General features: G+C 39.9%; 2 protein-coding genes across 4 annotated transcripts in view; one reads left to right on the forward strand and one right to left on the reverse strand.

Moving 5' to 3' along the window:
* The window catches only part of LOC115211757 (tubulin beta-4B chain), a 20,594-nt gene extending 20,223 nt beyond the window's left edge, over nt 1–371 (reverse strand). The window contains exon 1 of the mRNA XM_029780409.2: nt 123–371. Coding sequence (XP_029636269.1) covers nt 123–179 — 57 coding nt within the window. The 5' untranslated portion in view covers nt 180–371. The remainder of the gene's footprint in view (nt 1–122) is intronic.
* A 971-nt stretch (nt 372–1,342) lies between these two features.
* The window catches only part of LOC115211884 (proteasome assembly chaperone 4), a 112,505-nt gene continuing 93,557 nt past the window's right edge, over nt 1,343–20,290 (forward strand). For 2 of the 3 annotated variants that reach the window (XM_029780626.2, XM_029780625.2), the window contains exon 1: nt 1,343–1,637. In XM_029780626.2, coding sequence (XP_029636486.1) covers nt 1,458–1,637 — 180 coding nt within the window. In that variant the 5' untranslated portion in view covers nt 1,343–1,457. The remainder of the gene's footprint in view (nt 1,638–20,290) is intronic. The other variant, XM_029780624.2, reaches the window with a different exon arrangement.

Consider the following 20,290-nt stretch of genomic DNA (forward strand, 5'->3'; position numbering starts at 1 on the left):
TGCTCGTCTCAGACACACAACTTGTTGGATTTTTTACCGTTAAATTAATGTCGAGCGGGGATTTTTTTTGCGTTTTTTTTCCCTTTTTTCCAACGTTCTTGAGAATAAAAAAGAATATTTACCTTAGCACCAATTTGATTTCCACACTGTCCAGCTTGTACGTGTACAATCTCCCTCATATTTCTACGATTTTAATAAATTTTTAACGGAACAGGTTAAGTTTGATGTATAACAATGAAATCCCCAAACGAGACAAAAGACCTTCAAGCGTTCACTGCGCGTAGCACGACTAAATAAATCGCGTTATACTGCTCCTATTATATATTTACGTATTTAGACGTATAAGAGCGATATATGTAAATGTATGCGTAAATTTAAATGTATGTGTGTTTATCACTCCGCCTCGATATATATATACACACACACACTTTATTCAAATATATGTGTGTGTGTGTATGCATGTATGTGTATGTATGTGTGTGTATGTTAGCAACGCCCGCTTCAGAAGCCGCGTTCCAGCTACATTGCTACGCACGTTGCCTAGACAACGGGCTATGATGCTCACTCCGCATTGGTTGATTCTTAACAGCAACGTCATGATGGATATAGAAGTGGGGAACTATTACAGTGTCCATGACAACAGTTCGCAGTGCACCCCTTCCTCCCTCTCAATAATTCTTGGAAACATTTGCAGTAATAAATAAATAAAAAACACTCCTGGCTCAAAGCCATGGTGACGACTATCAAAGTTACTTGTAGGCCAACTCAAAACCAATTTTACTCTTCATTAGTTTATGAATAATAGCAAAATAACCCTTCGTAATATGACAGTTAATACAACTAATTTACACGATTATAATTTTTTTAAAGTTCGAACCAGCGAGGGACACATGGTTCCTCGACCTGCTAGAAAAAGCAGCCAAATCACCCCTCTAATCAAACGCAAAGAAAGAACACGCTAGAGAATATGGTATTGGGTTTCCTGCACAGGGAAAAAGACGTTGGTCACAGCGGGAAAACTTTAATCTTAGGTCTGCTCGAGTAAATCTGACCTTGATCTAAATAAAAAGCGGCGGGATAAGAAAAATTATTCTCACCCTCCAAGATGAATAAACTAAATGATTATGTGTGTGTGTGTGTGTACAATGTGCTGTTCACTAAATGTTATTCGCAAAATTGGTCTTGACTCTAGACAAAAAGAAGTCCTTTTTGTTTAGAAAATAGTTATCAACCTACGATACAATTTATATGAATAGTCTGTGTTAATATTTTGTTTATTTCCTTCAATAACAATAAAGTATTAAAAATATTTATTATACAACGTAATATATTTTCTATCTGGACCGACTCAATATACACTTTTCAAATCCAAAATTTCTGCACTTCTGAGCCACCATAGTTTAAAACGTAACCACGTTTAATGAGTGTGTGTTTCTTCGTTTTGAAGTATTAGAAAAATGCCTGGTATGAATGTGGATCCTTCAGAAAATTGTTTTATCAAAATACATCGGTTTTCAGACAAAATAACGGACACGACGGTTCATTTTCAAGTCATTCAAATGGCAAACAGCTTCCACATGTGGTTCGGCAGCTCGCCGCGTCTCTCCAACATGGCGGTTGCAATGCAAACTAAATATGTGAGTAAAATCCTTTCTACTAATACGTACAAGGACTGAATTTTTTTTTGTGGTGCGGGGCTGTAAGTCGATTACATTGACACCACTTTTCAACTAATACTTATTTTATCGACATCGAAAGAATAAAGGCAAAGCCGACCACGGCGGGGTTCGAACTCAGAATGGAAAGACGGGCGAAATGTTGCTAAATATGTGAATAATATCCGAATTTAAAATGAAATAACTATATTGCATTATTTTTTAATAATAACATGAAATTTCACATTTAAAATTAACAGAGACTAGATATTGGGGAAAGAAAGATTAATTATTAGATATTTTTAATGACTATAAATATATTTGTGAGAAATATATTCTCACAAATCCACAAACTTCCACTGTGGAAATAAATTATGTAAACTGGTATACGGTACTAGTACCCTGGTATACTTCCTATTTGACACGCTATTTTATATTTTAGTAAGCTTTTTACACTATCTTCGATTTCCTTCTATTGAACCTGGTGTTTCTAATATTTTAGTTTTTTAGTTTTGTTTGCATGACTTAAGTTTTATATTTCATGTATGAGGGAACCCAAAACAATAAAAACATTTCTTATTCATAAATTATAAGAAAATCCAATTAAATAACATTCATTTTCGTTTTATTAAAGAGAGGAAAATCTTGGAGCTATTTTCGCGGTTAAGAAGCAGATTGGTGTTTTAAAAAATAGTTAATTGACCGGAAGTGATAACAGTGAACTCAGAAAATTTCACGTAAACAATCAATGTAACATAGTCATTGTACAGAACGTGAGTCGACAGGCACACTGCCATCACTTCCCGCTCTTTCTGTAAAATTTGTGGTGCTGGATTATTGCATTGTTCACGTGACTGTGTTGTCTTATCATGCTTTGACATGCATGACACCAAATTGCCTTCTCAGTGTCGTCCATTGCTAGGTATAGTACTTTGGGACGGCGTACCTCAGCAGCTATTTCTAAAATACTTTAAATTATCATTAGAATATACTATACAACAAGGTACCTATGGAGGCGGCAAAATCATCTGACTGAATACGAGGTGTAGTTTCGATTCCCGGTCAAAGACATTTCGTTTCCTTTAAGCCGCTCTTAACACCTGATGAAAAGAGAAATAACGCCATTTCACTTCCTGTCCGTTTCTCATCGATAATCAGTTACGATTGTTTTCGCATCTCTCTTGAAATGACTTTAAAATATCTTGGATTTTTACGGTCCAGACAAAATTTTCAAGTCTAATACCAGAAAGTCCGATTCATTTTGAAGGCGTAACTTCGGTATAGGTACCGGAAGTACCGGATACATTTCAAGAAACTGTTTTTTTTATATATATATGGGGGTTAGGGGTGGGAGAAAAATGTTTCTGTTATCTCCAGAAATGTAAACAAAGCCACTTACGGTACCTATACCGAAGGATCGCTTTTTTTTCAAACTAGTGAAGACAGAAACGTTCCAATTGTGACCATCGTTTACTGACTCTAGTAATACATATAAATTACATTCAATTTTGGGGGATATTATTCATGCACAAAAACCAAAATTTATTGGATCATTATCATCATCATTATCGTTTAATGTCCGCTTTCCATGCTAGCATGGGTTGGACGTTTCAACTGGGGTCTGGGAAGCCCGAAGGCTGCACCAGGCCAGTCAGATCTGGCAGTGTTTCTACAGCTGGATGCCCTTCCTAACGCCAACCACTCCGAGAGTGTAGTGGGTGATTTTATGTGCCAGACGAGGCTGGCGAACGGCCACGCTCTGATGGTGTTTTTTACGTGCCACCGGCACAGAGGCCAGTCAATGCGGTACTGGCTACGGCCACGTTCGGATGGTTTTCATATGTGCCACCAGCACTGGTACCACAAAACTACAAATTCCATTAGTGTTCATCGAGTTTGCTTTTGATTTTGTCCATTTTCACTTGCCTCAAGAGGTCTTCACAAGTAGAGTTATGTGTCCCAAGAAGGAAGGTATGCATAGGTGCACTGACTACGTTCCAGGTAGGGGCCATGGGTTATGGCCTCACTTGTCCAGCCAGGTCTTCTCACGCACAGCATACTTCCAAAGGTCTCGGTCTCTGGTCATTTCCTTGGTGAGACTTTTCACACAACTATCTTCATCCATTCTTACTACGTGTCCATACCAGCGTAGACGCCTCTCTTGCACACCACATCTGATGCTTCTTAGGTCCAACTTTTCTCTCAAGGCACTTACACTCTGTCTGGTATGAACACTGACATTACACATCCAACGGAGCATACTGCTTCATTTCTTGCAAGCTTACGCATATCCTCAGCAGTCACGGCCCATGTTTCACTGCCATGTAGCATGGCTGTTCGCACACATGCGTCATACAGTCTGCCTTTTACTCTGAGCGAGAGGCCTTTTGTCACCAGCAGAGGTAAGAGCTCTCTGATCAAGTATTTGATTTGAAAATTTGAAAATATTCTGTTTTATACACACTATATTTAGGTTAAAGGAAATACTAGAGAGGAATTAATTACTATTATTGCAAGGAATGTACTGCAAACATGTCCTTTCTCATGATAGATGCACTGTTTGTTTTCTCGAGAAAGACAGGAACAATAACACTGCTTTCATCAACCATTTTTGTTATTTCACTACCTTAACATTGCTGATAATATTGATCTCTCATTTATGCCCAACAAGATCACACCACTTTGATAACCTTCCTCACCTAAGCATCCTCATGCAACCTAGTACACACATTATAGTGGTTGGCATTAGGAAGAGGATCTAACTATTTATGCCAAAGTTGACACTACAGCCCTCCAGATACTGTCAAACCATTCAACCCATGCCAATATGGAAACAGACTTTAAAGAAAATGATGGTAATGATTAAATATTTCCAAAATCTTATCCTTTTTTTTTCCTACTTTCAAAAAATACTGGGTTGTTGACAGGATCCAGTAAGTCACAGGATTGCAGGGCTTGAGTGTCAACTCTAACATGATTTCTATGGTTGGATGCCCTTCCTAATGCCAACCACTTTACAGTATAAACCAGGTCCTTTTTTCATGCCACCAGCACTAATGATGTCACCATGTAACTTACAAGGCAATAGACACTGAGCGAGGCAGCTTTATGCGAGAAAATGAAGGGCTAAAGTACAAGAGAGAGAGAGGTGTGCAAAACAGAACAGGTATCTTGCTGTAGAAGAGTTACATAGTTACTCACATTTTAGAAATGAGGGTGGGGGTAAGTGGAGCTGGGAAGAAATAAAAATACTGGTAATGAGGTATCTCAATGGACCCTCAGGTTACAAGGTGAAGAGAAGTGACTCAATACAGAAGAAATGGGAGTGTGGGTGAGTAGAGTGAGAGATGGATGGATGGAAGCACTCCGTCGGTTACGACGATGAGGGTTCCAGTTGATCCGAATCAACGGAACAGCCTGCTCGTGAAATTAACGTGTAAGTGGCTGAGCACTCCACAGACACGTGCACTCTTAACGTAGTTCTCAGGGATATTCAGCGTGACACAGAGTGACATGGCCGGCCCCTTGAAATACAGGTACAACAGAAACAGGAAGTAAGAGTGAGAGAAAGTTGTGGTGAAAGAGTACAGCAGGGATCACCACCATACCCTGCCGGAGCCTCGTGGAGCTTTTAGGTGTTTTCGCTCAATAAACACTCACAACGCCCGGTCTGGGAATCGAAACCGTGAGTCCGCTACCCTAACCACTGGGCCATTGCGCCTCCTTAGAGTGAGAGATAGGGAATGAGTGAAGAACAAGTGTTTAGGTTTGGTTATAGTGAATGGTGGATAAGGAGTGAGGGTGTCCGATGACACATGGAGGTGAAGACTGGGGAAGGAGTGAGAGAGAGAGATTACATGTAGCTGGGTAGGTGGTAAGAATGTAAGGGGAGATAGGCATGAGAGACTTGGTGATGAAGGAGAGATAATTTGGTGGTTGGTGGGGGTGCTCGGTGTAAAATGTGAGTGGAGAGTACAGTATTAAGGATCAAGGATGGACATCAAGTAAAAGCAGTGAGAAAGATTAATGGTATCATGAAAGGCGGTGAGCTGGCAGAAACGGTAGCACACCGGGCGAAATGCTTTGCGGTATTTCGCCTGCCGCTACGTTCTGAGTTCAAATTCCGCCGAGGTCGAATTTGCCTTTCATCCTTTCAGGGTCGATTAAATAAGTACCAGTTACGCACTGGGGTCGATATAATCGACTTAATCCGTCTGTTTGTCCTCTCTGCGTTTAGCCCCTTGTGGGTAGTAAAGAAATAGGTATCATGAAAGAGCTTGAAGTTCAAGTGGTGGAGGTGTCTTGAGGACGAAATTAGGTGAGGGGAGCCCAGTTATGTGTATATTGGTGTGTATACATTACGATCGTGAGGTTGTGAGTTTGATTCCCGGACTGGGCTGCGTGTTGTGTTCTTGAGAAAGACAACTTTATTTCATGTTCATTGCTCCAGTTAGCTCAGCTGTAGAAATGAGTTGCGACATCACTGGTGCCAAGCTGTATCGGCCTTTGCCGTTCCATCGAAAAATATCAGTGGTGTGGAGAGAGGAGGCTGGTGTGCATGGGTGACTGCTGGTCTTCCATAAACAACCTTGCCCAAACTTGTGCCTTGGAGGGTAACTTTCTAGGTGCAATCACATGATCGTTCATGACCAAAGGGGGTCTCCTCGTGCATATGCATATAGGTATGTTGGTAGTTCTTAGAAAGTAGAACAAATTGCTTGGCAGTATTTATTCAAGCTCTCTAATCTCTGAGTTCATTCTACCAAGGTCAACTTTGCCTTTCATCTCTTCATTCTTTAATTTTAACTTCTGTTTTTCCATGCTAGCATGGGTTTTAGCAGCAATTTATTTAAGACAGAATTTTCCAACTAGATGCTCTTCCCATCACCAGATCTTATGTTTTTCGAGTAAGGGTAATTCATTTTATTCATGGTTACTAAATATAATACCAATCCAGTATGGCTGATAAGTAGAACTGATACAGAATGTTGGACAAGATGCCTTATGGTATTTATTCTTGTACTTTATGCTTAAAGTTCTTAAGCAGTAGATTTAATCCATTGTCTGGTCCTCAAATGTTTTTAGCAGAGTTTATTCTGTTGTAAGCATTCAGATCAGGTCTCTGGTTTGAAGACAATGAAGATAACTTCTCATCAGACTTGGAGGTGCAAAAAAAATATAAGAGGGCATGAGTGCTAACTTTCTTTTCTTACTAATCATCATCATCAGCTTCATTTAGCATGCTTTCCATGCATGATCCAGTAAGCTTTAGTGCTGAGCCAAACTCCAGTGTTAACTTTATCGTGTTCTCTTTGGCTCAGTGCCCTTCTTAATGTCAACCACTTTACAGTGTCTATTGGATTCTTTTTTTTTATGCCACCAGCTCTAGTGAGGTAGCCAAGTAAGTTGCAAGACAGAAAAAGAATGGAGAAGGGAAAATCTCCTATGATTAAGTGTTTGTAGAGATATTAGTGAAGGAAAGGTAGCTTATGCCAAGTGCTGAGTGGCTAAAGTATGATAGAACATCTCATCACCTGGCAATAAGCTAGTATAAAAATGAAAAAAAAAACATTCTTTTTTAAATATCCTACACGCTGTTATCATTCATACACAAGAAGTAGCTGTGTGGTAAGTAGCTTGCTTACCAACCACATAGTTCCGGGTTCAGTCCCACTGCATGACACCTTGGGCAAGTGTCTTCTACTATAGCCTCGGGCCAACCAAAGCCTTGTGAATGGATTTGGCAGACGGAAACTGAAAGAAGCCCATCGTACATATGTATATATATGTGTGTGTTTGTATGTCTGTGTTTGTCCCCCCAACATCGCTTGACAACCGATGCCGGTGTGTTTACGTCCCCGTAACTTAGCGGTTCGGCAAAAGAGACCGATGGACTAAGTACTAGGCTTACAAAGAATAAGACCTGGGGTCGATTTGCTTGACTAAAGGCGATGCTCCAGCATGGCCACAGCCAAATGACTGAAACAAGTAAAAGGGTAAAAAAAGAAAAGAGAGAAAGCTGTCTCACACCAGATTTGCGCTGCTGACATAAACAGAAGCATGAAGACATGACAATTTAGGCTTCTTCAACACAACCAAGATACAATCACTATGTCATAGCTATACGCAATTCCATGCATCCATCTCTGTCCACTATTCCTGACAAGGTCATGGGGGTAGAGTCCTCAGGTACTTCCTCTATAGAGTTCTATCAGAGGCAGCTGTAATTATGCTTTGTGGCTGAATCCCCAGGTGTGACCAACTGAGACTATGGATACTATCCAGACATCTCTTCCTTGATCTACCCTTAGTTTTTCTACTGGTTGGCTTGGCTTCAAGAATCTGTCTTCCAATTCTTTGATGCAACTTTCTTATCACACATATAGAAAATCTTCACGTATTTAGTATTGTGCCAAAACTGCACCAGATGTCTAGGATCCTCTTTGGAGCCCCAGCAGTTGGTGAGCTTTGATAGAATTTAACTATAACCTGTACTGGATTAGTACTCATCTAGCTAACACAGTGCTGCTGCTGCTACTACTACTACTACTACTACACAAGTGTGTACATGCACACACATACGCAAACATATTTCACAAAAGAGACCATCTAGGTGATTGATAATCACTCATTCACCTTTACTTAACCATGCATCAACAAAGGAACCTCTACATGGGCCAACAAAGGAGCCTCTACATGAGCCAACAAACAAGCTTCTATCACCAAAAAATACCCTCACATTACACCCTAACATCTTGAACAAGGAAGGACATATTACATAATGTAGTCCAAGACTTCCGATGACCATCCCATAGACATCCAGTCCATGAGATGGTCATGGATAGAATATCCTTGATTGTAAGTCTACCCAAGGACATACTCTACGGAGCTTGCTAGGGGTACTAGGTCTGTGGGTAGACCGATCTTACGTTACAAGGATGTTTGCAAAAGGGATATGAAGGCCTGCAACATCAATATTAGCGGTTGGGAGGCAGTTGCCGGCAACCGTGGAGAATGGCGACGTACCGTAAAAGAGGGAATACAAAGGAGTGACAGAGAGAGAGAGAGGAGAAATGGAAAGAAAGGAAGAGATGTAAACAAGAGACTATGGCACTACAACCAGCCAGGAACAGTCTTCGCTACATTTGCGGTACCTGCCAGAGGGAGTGTTTGTCCAGGATAGGACTACACAGCCACAGCAGGAAATGTATCAGGACATGAAATATAAAAGCCGGACTAGACTACTTCATGCGCAACTCCATTGTCTCCCGAGACAGAAAGGATGCCAATACAATACAAGTCTACCCAATCAAAGTTGATCTGATACTAACAACTTGTTTCTTTTTAAATTTGTTTTAGTTTTACTGCAATGGATTTTTTTTTCCTTCTCTCAAATGGCAGACTGCATATCACCTCCACTCATGTTGCATTCATCCATGTCATTGCCTCTCATGTTGTGTTACCTCTACACATATTGACTGTGAAGGCGCGTGGCTCAGTGGTTAGAGCGTCGAGCTCACGATCGTGAGGTTGTGAGCTCGAATCCCGGACCGGGCTGCGTGTTGTGTTCTTGAGCAAGACACTTTATTTCACGTTGCTCCAGTTCACTCAGCTGTAGAAATGAGTTGCGACGTCACAGGTGCCAAGCTGTATCGGCCCTTGCCTTTCCCTTGGACAACATCGGTGACGTGGAGAGGGGAGGCCGGTATGCATGGGCGACTGCTGGTCTTCCATAAAAAAACAACCTTGGCCAGACTTGTGCCTCAGAGGGTAACTCTCTAGGTGCAAACCCATGGTCAGTGTCTGACCGAAGGGGGTAACTATACACATATTGACTCTTCTCATGTCACATCCACTCATGTTTGTAAAGCCAGATCAACTTGAGACTGTTTTATGTCATTCCCCAGGGTGGGGAATATCATAGAGCAGATTTGATGTAAACAATGTCTTTGAAATTATGTTTGCAGGCTATCCTTGTAGCTAAACTACTTGCCTACGGTTTCCATCTGTCTCTCATCTCCTGGATCGATAATTTCCTGTCAGCATGTAGTGATGGATCTCTCTTAGATCCACACTCTATAAGTTTTGGTGTGTCCAAAGTTCAGCTTTGTCCCCCTTTTCTTGTACATCAAGTCTACTCCTATACTTATGATACCACTTATCACTATTTCTAAGCCTTCTCCACATAAGCCCTATCTACATGCAACCTATACACTTCACACCAAACCTGCCTCCATGAACAAAGACTTCCAAAACATTCTCCAATGGAGTCTTTTCCAACAGTACAAAGACAGTCCCTGCACACATCAAGGAAATGCCTTTGTATTCCCTCACCACCAATATATAAACAACATGTGTCTAAAAACCTTTAGATTACTACAAATATTAGAAGACCAGGCAGGACAAGTGAGCCCAGCCCACTTATGCATGCCTTTCCTCCCTTGGACACACAAAGACCTGTTGAGGCAAGCGAAGTCGATATCGAACCTCATCCGACAACAGGCACCCATGCCAACCCCCTTTGCTTGCGAAGACCTGTTGGGGCAAGTGAAATCGGAATCGAAATTGAACCAATCCTATGACTGGCACCCGGCAGATGCCAGGACCCCTAGACTGGTGGTACGTAAAAAGCACTATCCGAATCGTGGCCGATGCCAGCGCCGCCTCGACTGGCTTCCGTGCCGGTGGCACGTAAAAAGCACCCACTACACTCACGGAGTGGTTGGCATTAGGAAGGGCATCCAGCTGTAGAAACATTGCCAGATAAGACTGGAGCCTGGTGCAGCCTTCTGGCTTCCCAGATCCCCAGTCGAACCATCCAACCCATGCTAGCATGGAGAACGGATGTTAAACGATGATGATGATGATGATGATATTTCTAAAGATCTCTCCTGGTAATCTCAGTATAACAGCCTGCATCTCAGAGACTAGCCTTCCATTTCAGAACCAGAAAATGCTTCAGTTCCTAACACTTACTAGCTCTGTATAAAGCTCAAATGAGATCTTCAATAAAATTAAATTTTGGACAGTGTTGCTGTTAAACATGTGATCATCTTAGGCCTCTTCCAATAAAAGTTACCTATCTAATTAACATAGAGTCACTCATTAGCACATTCCAACCTCTAGCCTACAAACATGCTGTCTCCTCTCACAGCTTTTTCCACTGCTCTTCAGGTCCGGTTGCTCTTATACCTCCACTCATGTCTATCCAACCCATTTGCCTCTTCTTTTAGCACCCACTTTGTGTCCATCACCTACCACAGTCCTCATTACATAGGAAACCAAAACTACAGTTTAAGGATTGCGTAAAGCCTTCATTGAAAGCATGTGAAATATAGGAGGTCAGTTAAGAAAGCAATGCTTGTCGTCGTCACTGATGGAGGAAACAAGTAAAGGAAGGAGCAATTATTTTCAAAAAAACATGCATTTTTCATGCAGTATCTGCCCAAAAATACACTACCAATGCAGTGAATGGGGGAACCTTGGTCTGCAATATCTATGGATGTGTATGTTTATCTTTGTCAAGAACTGGGTTCATTAGTCACCCCAAAGTCACAAGTGTCAAATATAAAGTTACCCGAGTGTACAATTTCTTAATGGTCAGCGACACTCTTCCTCGATCGTGTATATCCAAACATATAAATTCGACATGGGCGATTCTTTCTTTTCTTGGGATTCACGGTCAAACGGCTGGGTGGAATTGTGCGAAAAATGACGCAGATGATCTAGTGGTGTTGCTGGGCTTTGTAGTTTTGCATAGCTCCCATGGCTACCGAGATAATCTACTATAATAATACTCTTGTGTTTATGAATGAGAAAGGAAGGGGTGATGTCATACTTGGTAGTAGGATGATGAAAATTGTACGCTGCAAAAATAAATCAGCTTTTCAACTCTGTGTGAATATATGTGTGTGTATGTAAGGGGGGGGGGGTATGTGAATACTTGTGTGTGCGTGTGCGTGCACAATGGAAGTGGGATGGTTCATCTTTGTTTGCTTAGTATTTGGATTTACTTTTTGATTTGGTTGAATTTTGGTTGGTCTATTTTTTTGTTGGTCAGTTATTTTTAGCGTTTTGACAGAAAATGTCATTCTAAAATTATTTTTTAATGTAAGCATACCCAAACAATTCGAATGCTTACACAGAGCAGGTTTTACAGCCACATCATCCAAAACGACCGGGTTAAATCGGGCTTAGCTGCTAGTATATATATATATGTGTGTGTGTATATATATATATATATATGTGTGTGTGTGTGTGTGTGTATATATTTATGTATATTTGCAAGATCACATTACAATGTAAGGATGAATTAATGTTGGAAAGTCTTTCTGGGAGTAGTTGGTAGGCTAAAGAAGACTTGGGGTACTTAGGTCAAATCAGAGACTTCATGTAAGCAGGCGAGAGATAGATAAATATCTTGCTGCACAGGATAGAATATCAGCCTTTTATATGTAACTTTCCACTGAAATATAATGAGTCAAGTGTACAGTTGCCACACTCAATGGAATTTCAACAATCTAGGAGATGATGGTCCACTTCTCAGTAGTACTAGTGGTCAACTTGATGAGTAAATAGAGGAGTCTCTATCAACTTGCTAGAAATAGTAACCAAATTTCTCTCAAAAGCATATTGCCTCTTAAAATGGCAGGACTCATTCTAAGATACTCTTTATTTGAAAAAGAGAATGATTGGTCACAAGTGGATGGTTTTTGATGATAAATCTGCTTTGTGAAAAGTGACATAAACTGGACATAAATTGCATAATCTCTCGCACTTGATAGAATTACCTCAAAAATCATACCCTTCTATCTTCGAACAAGGACACATCATCATCATCATTGTTCAACTGTGGTCGAGACAATGGAATTTACCATGCTACGCCAGACTTCACGGTCCATCATGGCATTACGGAGATCCTGTTGCTGGATGCCTGTATCCCTGGAGATTACATCAGGGTAGGAGAGTGTACGCCCTCTGGTATTGCGAGTAGATGGCTTCCAGAGGAGAAGATTAGAAATTACTTCTTTTTCAGCTCTACAACAATGTCCAGCAAACTGGACTCTCCTACCTTTCACAAGAGATGACACAGGTGGTAGTTTCCCATATATTTGTACTTTGGTTGGATGACGCTTCCACGAGAGATTTTGAGCTCTCATAAGGAGGCGAGTGTAGGTTCCATCCAACCGCCTCTCAAGCTTCTTTGATAACGTCCAGGTTTCTGAGCCATATAGTAGAATTGGTTCGACTGTGGCTTTGAATATTTCAAGTTTGAAGTCTCTACTTAAATTTGATGACCAGATCTTATGCATGTCATTACAGGCTGACCAGGCCATACCCTTTCAAGGACACATTTGATAGTGTTGTCTTAGATACACTATGTCTGAATAAAAGACAGGATGGTTAAGGTTGAAACACCTTTCATTAGGGATAGGAAATGTCATTTTGTGTTGAAAGGACACATTGAAGTTACCTGTCATATGACGACTGCATTTGTTTAAAAATCTTTACACTGCCCAAGAGTTTTGGCATAAGCATTCTCATTGTTACTCTTTCTTTCTTCAGATTTCTGTTTTTAAACACAATTATAATGACTTAAAACAAATAATTACAATTATAGATAAAGAAATATAATTAGTACTTCTAAAATTTACAATTTATTTTAAAAGATAAGCAGGAGTGGCTGTGTGGTAAGTAACTTGTTTACCAACCACATGGTTCCGGGTTCAGTCCCACTGCGTGGCACCTTGGGCAAGTGTCTTCTGCTATAGCCTCGGGCCGACCAAAGCCTTGTGAGTGGATTTGGTAGACGGAAACTGAAAGAAGCCCGTTGTATATATGTATATATATGCATGTGTGTGTTTGTGTGTCTGTTTGTCCCCCTAGCATTGCTTGACAACCGATGCTGGTGTGTTTATGTCCCCGTTACTTAGCGGTTCGGCAAAAGAGACCGATAGAATAAGTACTGGGCTTACAAAAGAATAAGTCCCGGGGTCGAGTTACTCGATTAAAGGCGGTGCTCCAGCATGGCCGCAGTCAAATGACTGAAACAACTAAAAGAGTAAAGAGTAAATGAAATTAAATGAACAAAAAAAATATTCTAGTTGAATGATTTTTTTTCTTCCCAAACATTGTACTTCTTTGAGAAGGCCAAACTTAAATCTTCAGAGAGGCACACGTAGCCTTAACGCCACAAGTTACCCCACCTCTACCTTTGATCATAAGCCTTTTGTGATCAAGTCTGAGCTGGGACTAAGCAACAACAATAATTCAACCTTTTCAATTATCCCTTATTCCATTCCTCTAATATTGATTTAGATATATCTGTTGTGGTAACAAGTCTGGAGACAGACTTGAAAGCTTAAACTGCTTTTAAAAAGACAAAAGCTTATGAAAACTATCAAGTTGATATTTGTCCAGGTGACTTTAACGACTACTCATTAACAAACACAACTGCCTTATATGTATTTTTTTAATCTCCATACTTAGGTAAAACAATAAAGAAAACTTAAGCTCTCAACAGATACTTCCCTCCCCCCCCACTTCCTTCTTGGATGCTATGATATTAATAAAAAAAAAAAATTTAAAAAAGAACAATGCAGAGATGAGAGAAATTGTGATTGATTAAAAAATTTTTTTTTTAAATTAAAAAAGTTTTTTTTTTTGTTTTTGTTTTGTTTGATGGGAGATGATTGGTTACCTGCTTGTGTAACTAATTGAACAGTATATATAATCAATAAATATTTTCATCAGCTGAGCAACTGCAAGCACAAAATATACACCTGCATTAGTAATATTTATTGCTGTCGCCACCACCATCGCTGTCAATGACAACCATAACAACAACAACATCTGAGGTAACCATGGAGTTGGTTTGTGGTTTCTAGACCTGATTGAGACAGCTGCCTAAAATTCTCTCAAATTTTACTATATTTTCTTATTAAAGAGAGAACATAGGCGCAGGAGTGGCTGTGTGGTAAGTAGCTTGCTAACCAACCACATGGTTCCGGGTTCAGTCCCACTGCGTGGCATCTTGGGCAAGTGTCTTCTTCTATAGCCCCGGGCCGACCAGTGCCTTGTGAGTGGATTTGGTAGACGGAAACTGAAAGAAGCCTGTCGTATATATGTATATATATATATGTGTATGTGTGTCTGTGTTTGTCCCCCTAGCATTGCTGGTGTGTTTATGTCCCCGTCACTTAGCGGTTCGGCAAAAGAGACCGATAGAATAAGTACTGGGCTTACAAAGAATAAGTCCCGGGGTCGAGTTGCTCGATTAAAGGCGGTGCTCCAGCATGGCCGCAGTCAAAATGACTGAAACAAGTAAAAGAAAAGAAAGAAAGAATATTAGATAATGTGGTCCTAGACACTCCTAGATGGTCATGGCTAGAAAGTCTGTGATAATAGGTTTGCTGGATCAGAGTTGACATTGGGCTAAACAACAATGTCAATGTAGCCACTGCTGCCATCACCACCCACAACATTATCAATAATACTGGAGGGGACCTCCATGTGGTCTCTCAGCCTGCAAGAAATAGTAGCCAAATTACCTTCAGATCATATTTTGCATTTTTAAAAAAGGGCACATTGGATAACATGATTCTGGGTTCCCTGTACAGAGCAAAAAGTTGGAGTTGTCACACTAGATTGGCATTAATCATAGGTCTGGATTGGCCTAGAATTAACCTTTTAGTGTTCAGCTTACTCAATCAAATGTAATATTTATTTATTCACATTGTTTAGAATTATATTGTAGCCTTGAGATTTTGATGATGTGATTGTTTATGTTTAAAATGACATTTTAGTGTTGGTAGGAAAGGCGAGATCTGGCCAGTTTGAACATAGAGCAAGTTGAATATTTTGGCCAGAAATGGCCAGTTTAAATACTTACAGGGCTAAACATCAAGAATGGCACTGGAGGGACGCTCTCTCTCTCTCTCTCTCTCTCTCTCTCTCTCTCTCTCTCTATCTCTCTCTCTCTCTCTATCATGCTGGGGGCACTGCCTTGAAAAGTTTCAGTCAAACGAAACAATCCAAGAATTTTGTTTTTAAAGCTTAGTACTTATCCTGTTGGTCTTTTATGCAGAGCTGCTAAATACAAGGATGTAAATAAACCAACAGCAGTTGTCAAGTGGTGGTGGTGGAAGACAAGTACATGCTAGATGATGGGCTTCTTTCAGTTTCCATTTACCAAGTTCATTCACAAGGCTTTGGTTAACCCAGTGTTTGGCCAGTTTGAACATAGAGCAAGTTGAATATTTTGGCCAGATATGGCCAGTTTAAATACTTACAGGGCTAAACATCAAGAATGGCACTGGAGGGACGCTCTCTCTCTCTCTCTCTCTCTCTCTCTCTCTCTCTCTCTATCTATCTATCTATCTATCTGTCTATCTATCTATCTATCTATAAAAATGGGAGAAAAATACATTGGATACAGCACTACTTCAAAATAAAATACGATGGTCATAAATAACTTGAATACCTTTTGATCCCACTGATATTATCTTTTAATAACTTTCAGATTATTTCATTCCATTTGAAGAAAACAAACTAAATGTAAAACTTGTTTATTCTATACTCTTACTCTCTCTTTACTCTTTTACTTGTTTCAGTCATTTGACTGCGGCCATGCTGGAGCACCGCCTTTAGTCGAGCAAATCGACCCCAGGACTTATTCTTTGTAAGCCTAGTACTTATTCTATCAGTCCCTTTTGCCGAACTGCTATGTTATGGGGACATAAACACACCGGCATTGGTTGTCAAGCGATGTTGCGGGGACAAACACAGACACACAAACATATAAACACACATACATATATACATATATGTATATACATATATACGAAGGGCTTCTTTCAGCTTTCGTCTACCAAATCCACTCACAAGGCTTTGGTCAGCCCGAAGCTATAGTAGAAGACACTTGCCCAAGGTGCCATGCAGTGGGACTGAACCCGGAACCATGTGGTTGGTAAGCAAGCTACTTACCACACAGCCACTCCTACGCCTACGTCTATGTTAACCCTTTATTACCATATTTTATCAGCTTTTATCACCTTTTATTACCAAAAATGGTATTGAAATACAATGCTTTTGTTAGAATTACTTTTAAAACAAATGAAGAATTTTGTAAAATAACTAAAACTAATGTTTAGGACATAAATTAAAGTGAAGTTTTAATGAAAGGTTTTAATTTAGATGCCTTTAAATCATAGAACCAAGGACAGTCTCTGGTCTCAGAAGGGTTCAGTATTTAGGGTTTCCCTTCCCTTCAGTGTATTTAATTCAAATAAACTGACTGGCATTGTTGGGACTGACTTTGGGTATCCTGGTTTTAGAACAGGTGCACCTGCACTTTGTATGAGAAAAATATAAGGTTTGGTATCAAGAAGAGCATCTGACCATAAAAGGGAATCATGATAGGGCTCACAAGGCTATCTTCCCTTAAAACATCTGTTTTTCTTAGAAAAGAAAAATACCAGTGGATGTACTGAGGATTGACGCAATCAGCTATATGTACCTCTGTGACAGTGTATCAATCAGCTGTGTATACCCTGGTATCAATATAGCTGATTGTAAGGCATGAAGCTGGTAGAATTGGTAGCATGCCAGGCAAAATGCTTAGCGGCATTTTGTCCGTCTTTACATTCTAAGTTTAAATTCCACTGAAGAATTTAAACTTACTCCCTACTCCTAAATTGCTGGCCCTGTGCCAGAATTTGAAATCAGTGTGTGTGTGTGTGTGTGTGATTGTGTCAGTCAGTCAGATACATTCGTGGCATTGTGTCTCTGTATGAACTCAATGATAAGGATGTAGAATAACTTCCAACTGTTCTTAGGTGTGTTGTTGTACAGCCTAACATCAACTTTGTTACTTTGTTCAGTGATATTCCATGACCATCTCATCTTTCTTTCTCGGGCATGGTGTATATGAAACAATTTTATCTAATGTTAAGGTGGAAAACAGCAGTCTTTAGAGCATCGGACAGAATTATCATCATCATTTAATACCTATGTTCCATGCTAGCTTGTGTTAGACAACTGAACAGGATTCAATGGACCCAAGAACTGCATCATTGTTCCAGTATCTGCTTTGGTATGGTTTCTATGTACTGGGTGCTTTTTTGCATGCCACCAGCACTAGTGAGCTCACCATGCAGCTTCCAAGACTATGAACCCTGAGGGTTAACTTTGTGCTAAGAGACAAGGGTAAAATATGGGTGACAGTATGAGAGAAGGAACCAGAGCAGAATAGGTTTCTTGCTGTACAGGAGCTACATGATTACTCACCTTTTAGAAAAAAGGGTAGTAGTGGTTCCAGTTCTCTGTACTCTGTAACTGAGTTCCAATCCTGTTGAAGCAAACTTTACCTTTTGTCCTTTCAAATTTGATAAATTAAGAACTGATATAGAGTGATGGGTTAGCAGAATGGTTAGAGCATTGTAAAAGACACCTTGTTGTATTTCTTCCAGTTCTTTACATTCAGAGTTCTTGAATGGTATACTTATCCTGGCTTATGAAGGCGGTGAGCTGGCAGAAACATTAGCACGCCAGGCAAAATGCTTTGCGGTATTTCGTCTGAGGTCAACTTTGCCTTTCATCCTTTTGGGGTCGATTAAATAAGTACCAGTTATGCACTGGGGTCAATATAATCAAGAACAGACACACGGATTGTGTGTCTGTCCTCAATTGCCCTCTCTGTGTTTAGCCCCTTGTGGGTAGTAAAGAAATAGGTATACTTATCCTGGCCCCCAGTTCAGTACTCACCTCTTTGTCCTCGAGTGTCTTTAGCAGAATTCAATCTGTTCCAAGCATTTGGGACTGATCACCTGTTTGAAGATAACTTCCTTTCCTCCCAACAAGCTTTGGAGGCCTTGCAAAAACAATTGAGGGTCATGAATCCTACCCTTCCTTCTTTAATGAAACAGTAAAGAAAAATGGGGCCCACTATCAACTGATGTGATATTGACAATGAACACTATTAGATCAGGGTAGACCTGGTGATAAACAATAACGTGTATTTAGTATATAAACACCTGAGCAGCTGATACAGCTTCAACAATGAAGCTTACAAGGAAATCTTTCAACAAATGTTTTAGGCAATCTTGGACAGTTTCTAAGTACCATGTTCTGTTTATTCAATCTCAAACTACTTAATAGTTACTCCAAAGGCAAGTTGTTATTTATGACAATAATTACACAGCAACAACAACAGCAGCAGTAGTTGTAGGATGGGGAGGAGTAGTAGTAATAAGCCATTCACAATTTTTTTGATAGCACTCGTTAATCTCCCCCTCCCCTCGTTAATCTTCTTCATGGCTATTTAATATATAACATTAGTTATTCTGACAATATCTGGTGAGGAGGTGGAGGAAGACAAGAAGTTAATGTAAAGCAAACTATTTATTGTTGTATAAATAACAATGTGGCTTCACTCTCCATATACCTAATTAAATGGTTTCTACTAATAACAATGGTTTCTAATAACAGTCCCACAGACACACATTTGGGAATGATTATAGTTAGCACCTTAGCATTTAAACCATCCATATCCAACTCGTATATTCTACCTGTTCTATGTTAAAACTTCCTAGATCCGGTATCACACATCTACCTTATGATGTCATTCTAAAAATAAGCAATCACATCATTGAAATCTCAAAGCCAGGAGATAATGCATGATTAATTCAAAAGCCAGGAGATGCATGTTTAATTCAAAACAATGTCAATAAATAAGCATAACATTTGACAGAGTAATCTGAATGCTAAAGGGTTAAATCCATCCCAATACTTCACTGCTATGTATTAGTTGTTGTTTAGCACCAGTCAGCCTTGATCAAGCAGACTTATAAGCCAATCCAGCCATAACCATCTCTTAGGGACATCTAGAACTACATTATCCAGTGTAGCTTTTCATTTCTCAAGTCAATAGAGTGTCATTTGAAGGAGGGGGCCTGGCTATTATTTTTATCAGATCTTTCATGTGGCAGTTACCTTTATTGACTCACACATATGATTTGAGTGAGATTTGATTGCTATTTCTAACAGGTCTAACTACCTTGTTGAGGTCTCCTTCACTATTTCATACATACATGAGACAGTAGAGTGTGATTTGAAGAAGATTTGGTTGCTAATTATACTAGGTCAACCAAGATCTCTATTGTTGGCTCATACATATGACAGCAGAAGAATTGGCTGCTTTTTCCAACAAGTTTACCTATCATATAGGGGTCTTCATTTCTGGCTCATACATACATACATAAGATAGTAGGATATCATCATCATCATCTTTAAAGCATTTACTATGCTCTTTCTATCACATAACTCAGCAATTCTCAAACTGACAAATAACACCCCACTCCTGCTAAAAAAGTCTTTGTGAAATGTTTTCTCTCTCCCCCACTGTCCATGTAATTCTTCTTTCTTTGACATAGAGTTGGACAATTCTAAAAAGTTTGAAACACAATGTACATAATTTTAACTTAATTCAACATGGCTGTGTAGTTAAGAAGTTCACTTCACAACCATTTGGTTTTGGGTTCAGTCCCACTGTACAGCACCTTGGACAAGTGTCTTCTATTCTAGCCCCAGGTTGACCAATGCCTTGCGAGTGAATTTGATAGATAGAAACTGTGCTG

Source organism: Octopus sinensis, linkage group LG5, assembly GCF_006345805.1.
Source record: "Octopus sinensis linkage group LG5, ASM634580v1, whole genome shotgun sequence".
Taxonomy (NCBI): Eukaryota; Metazoa; Mollusca; class Cephalopoda; order Octopoda; family Octopodidae; genus Octopus; species Octopus sinensis.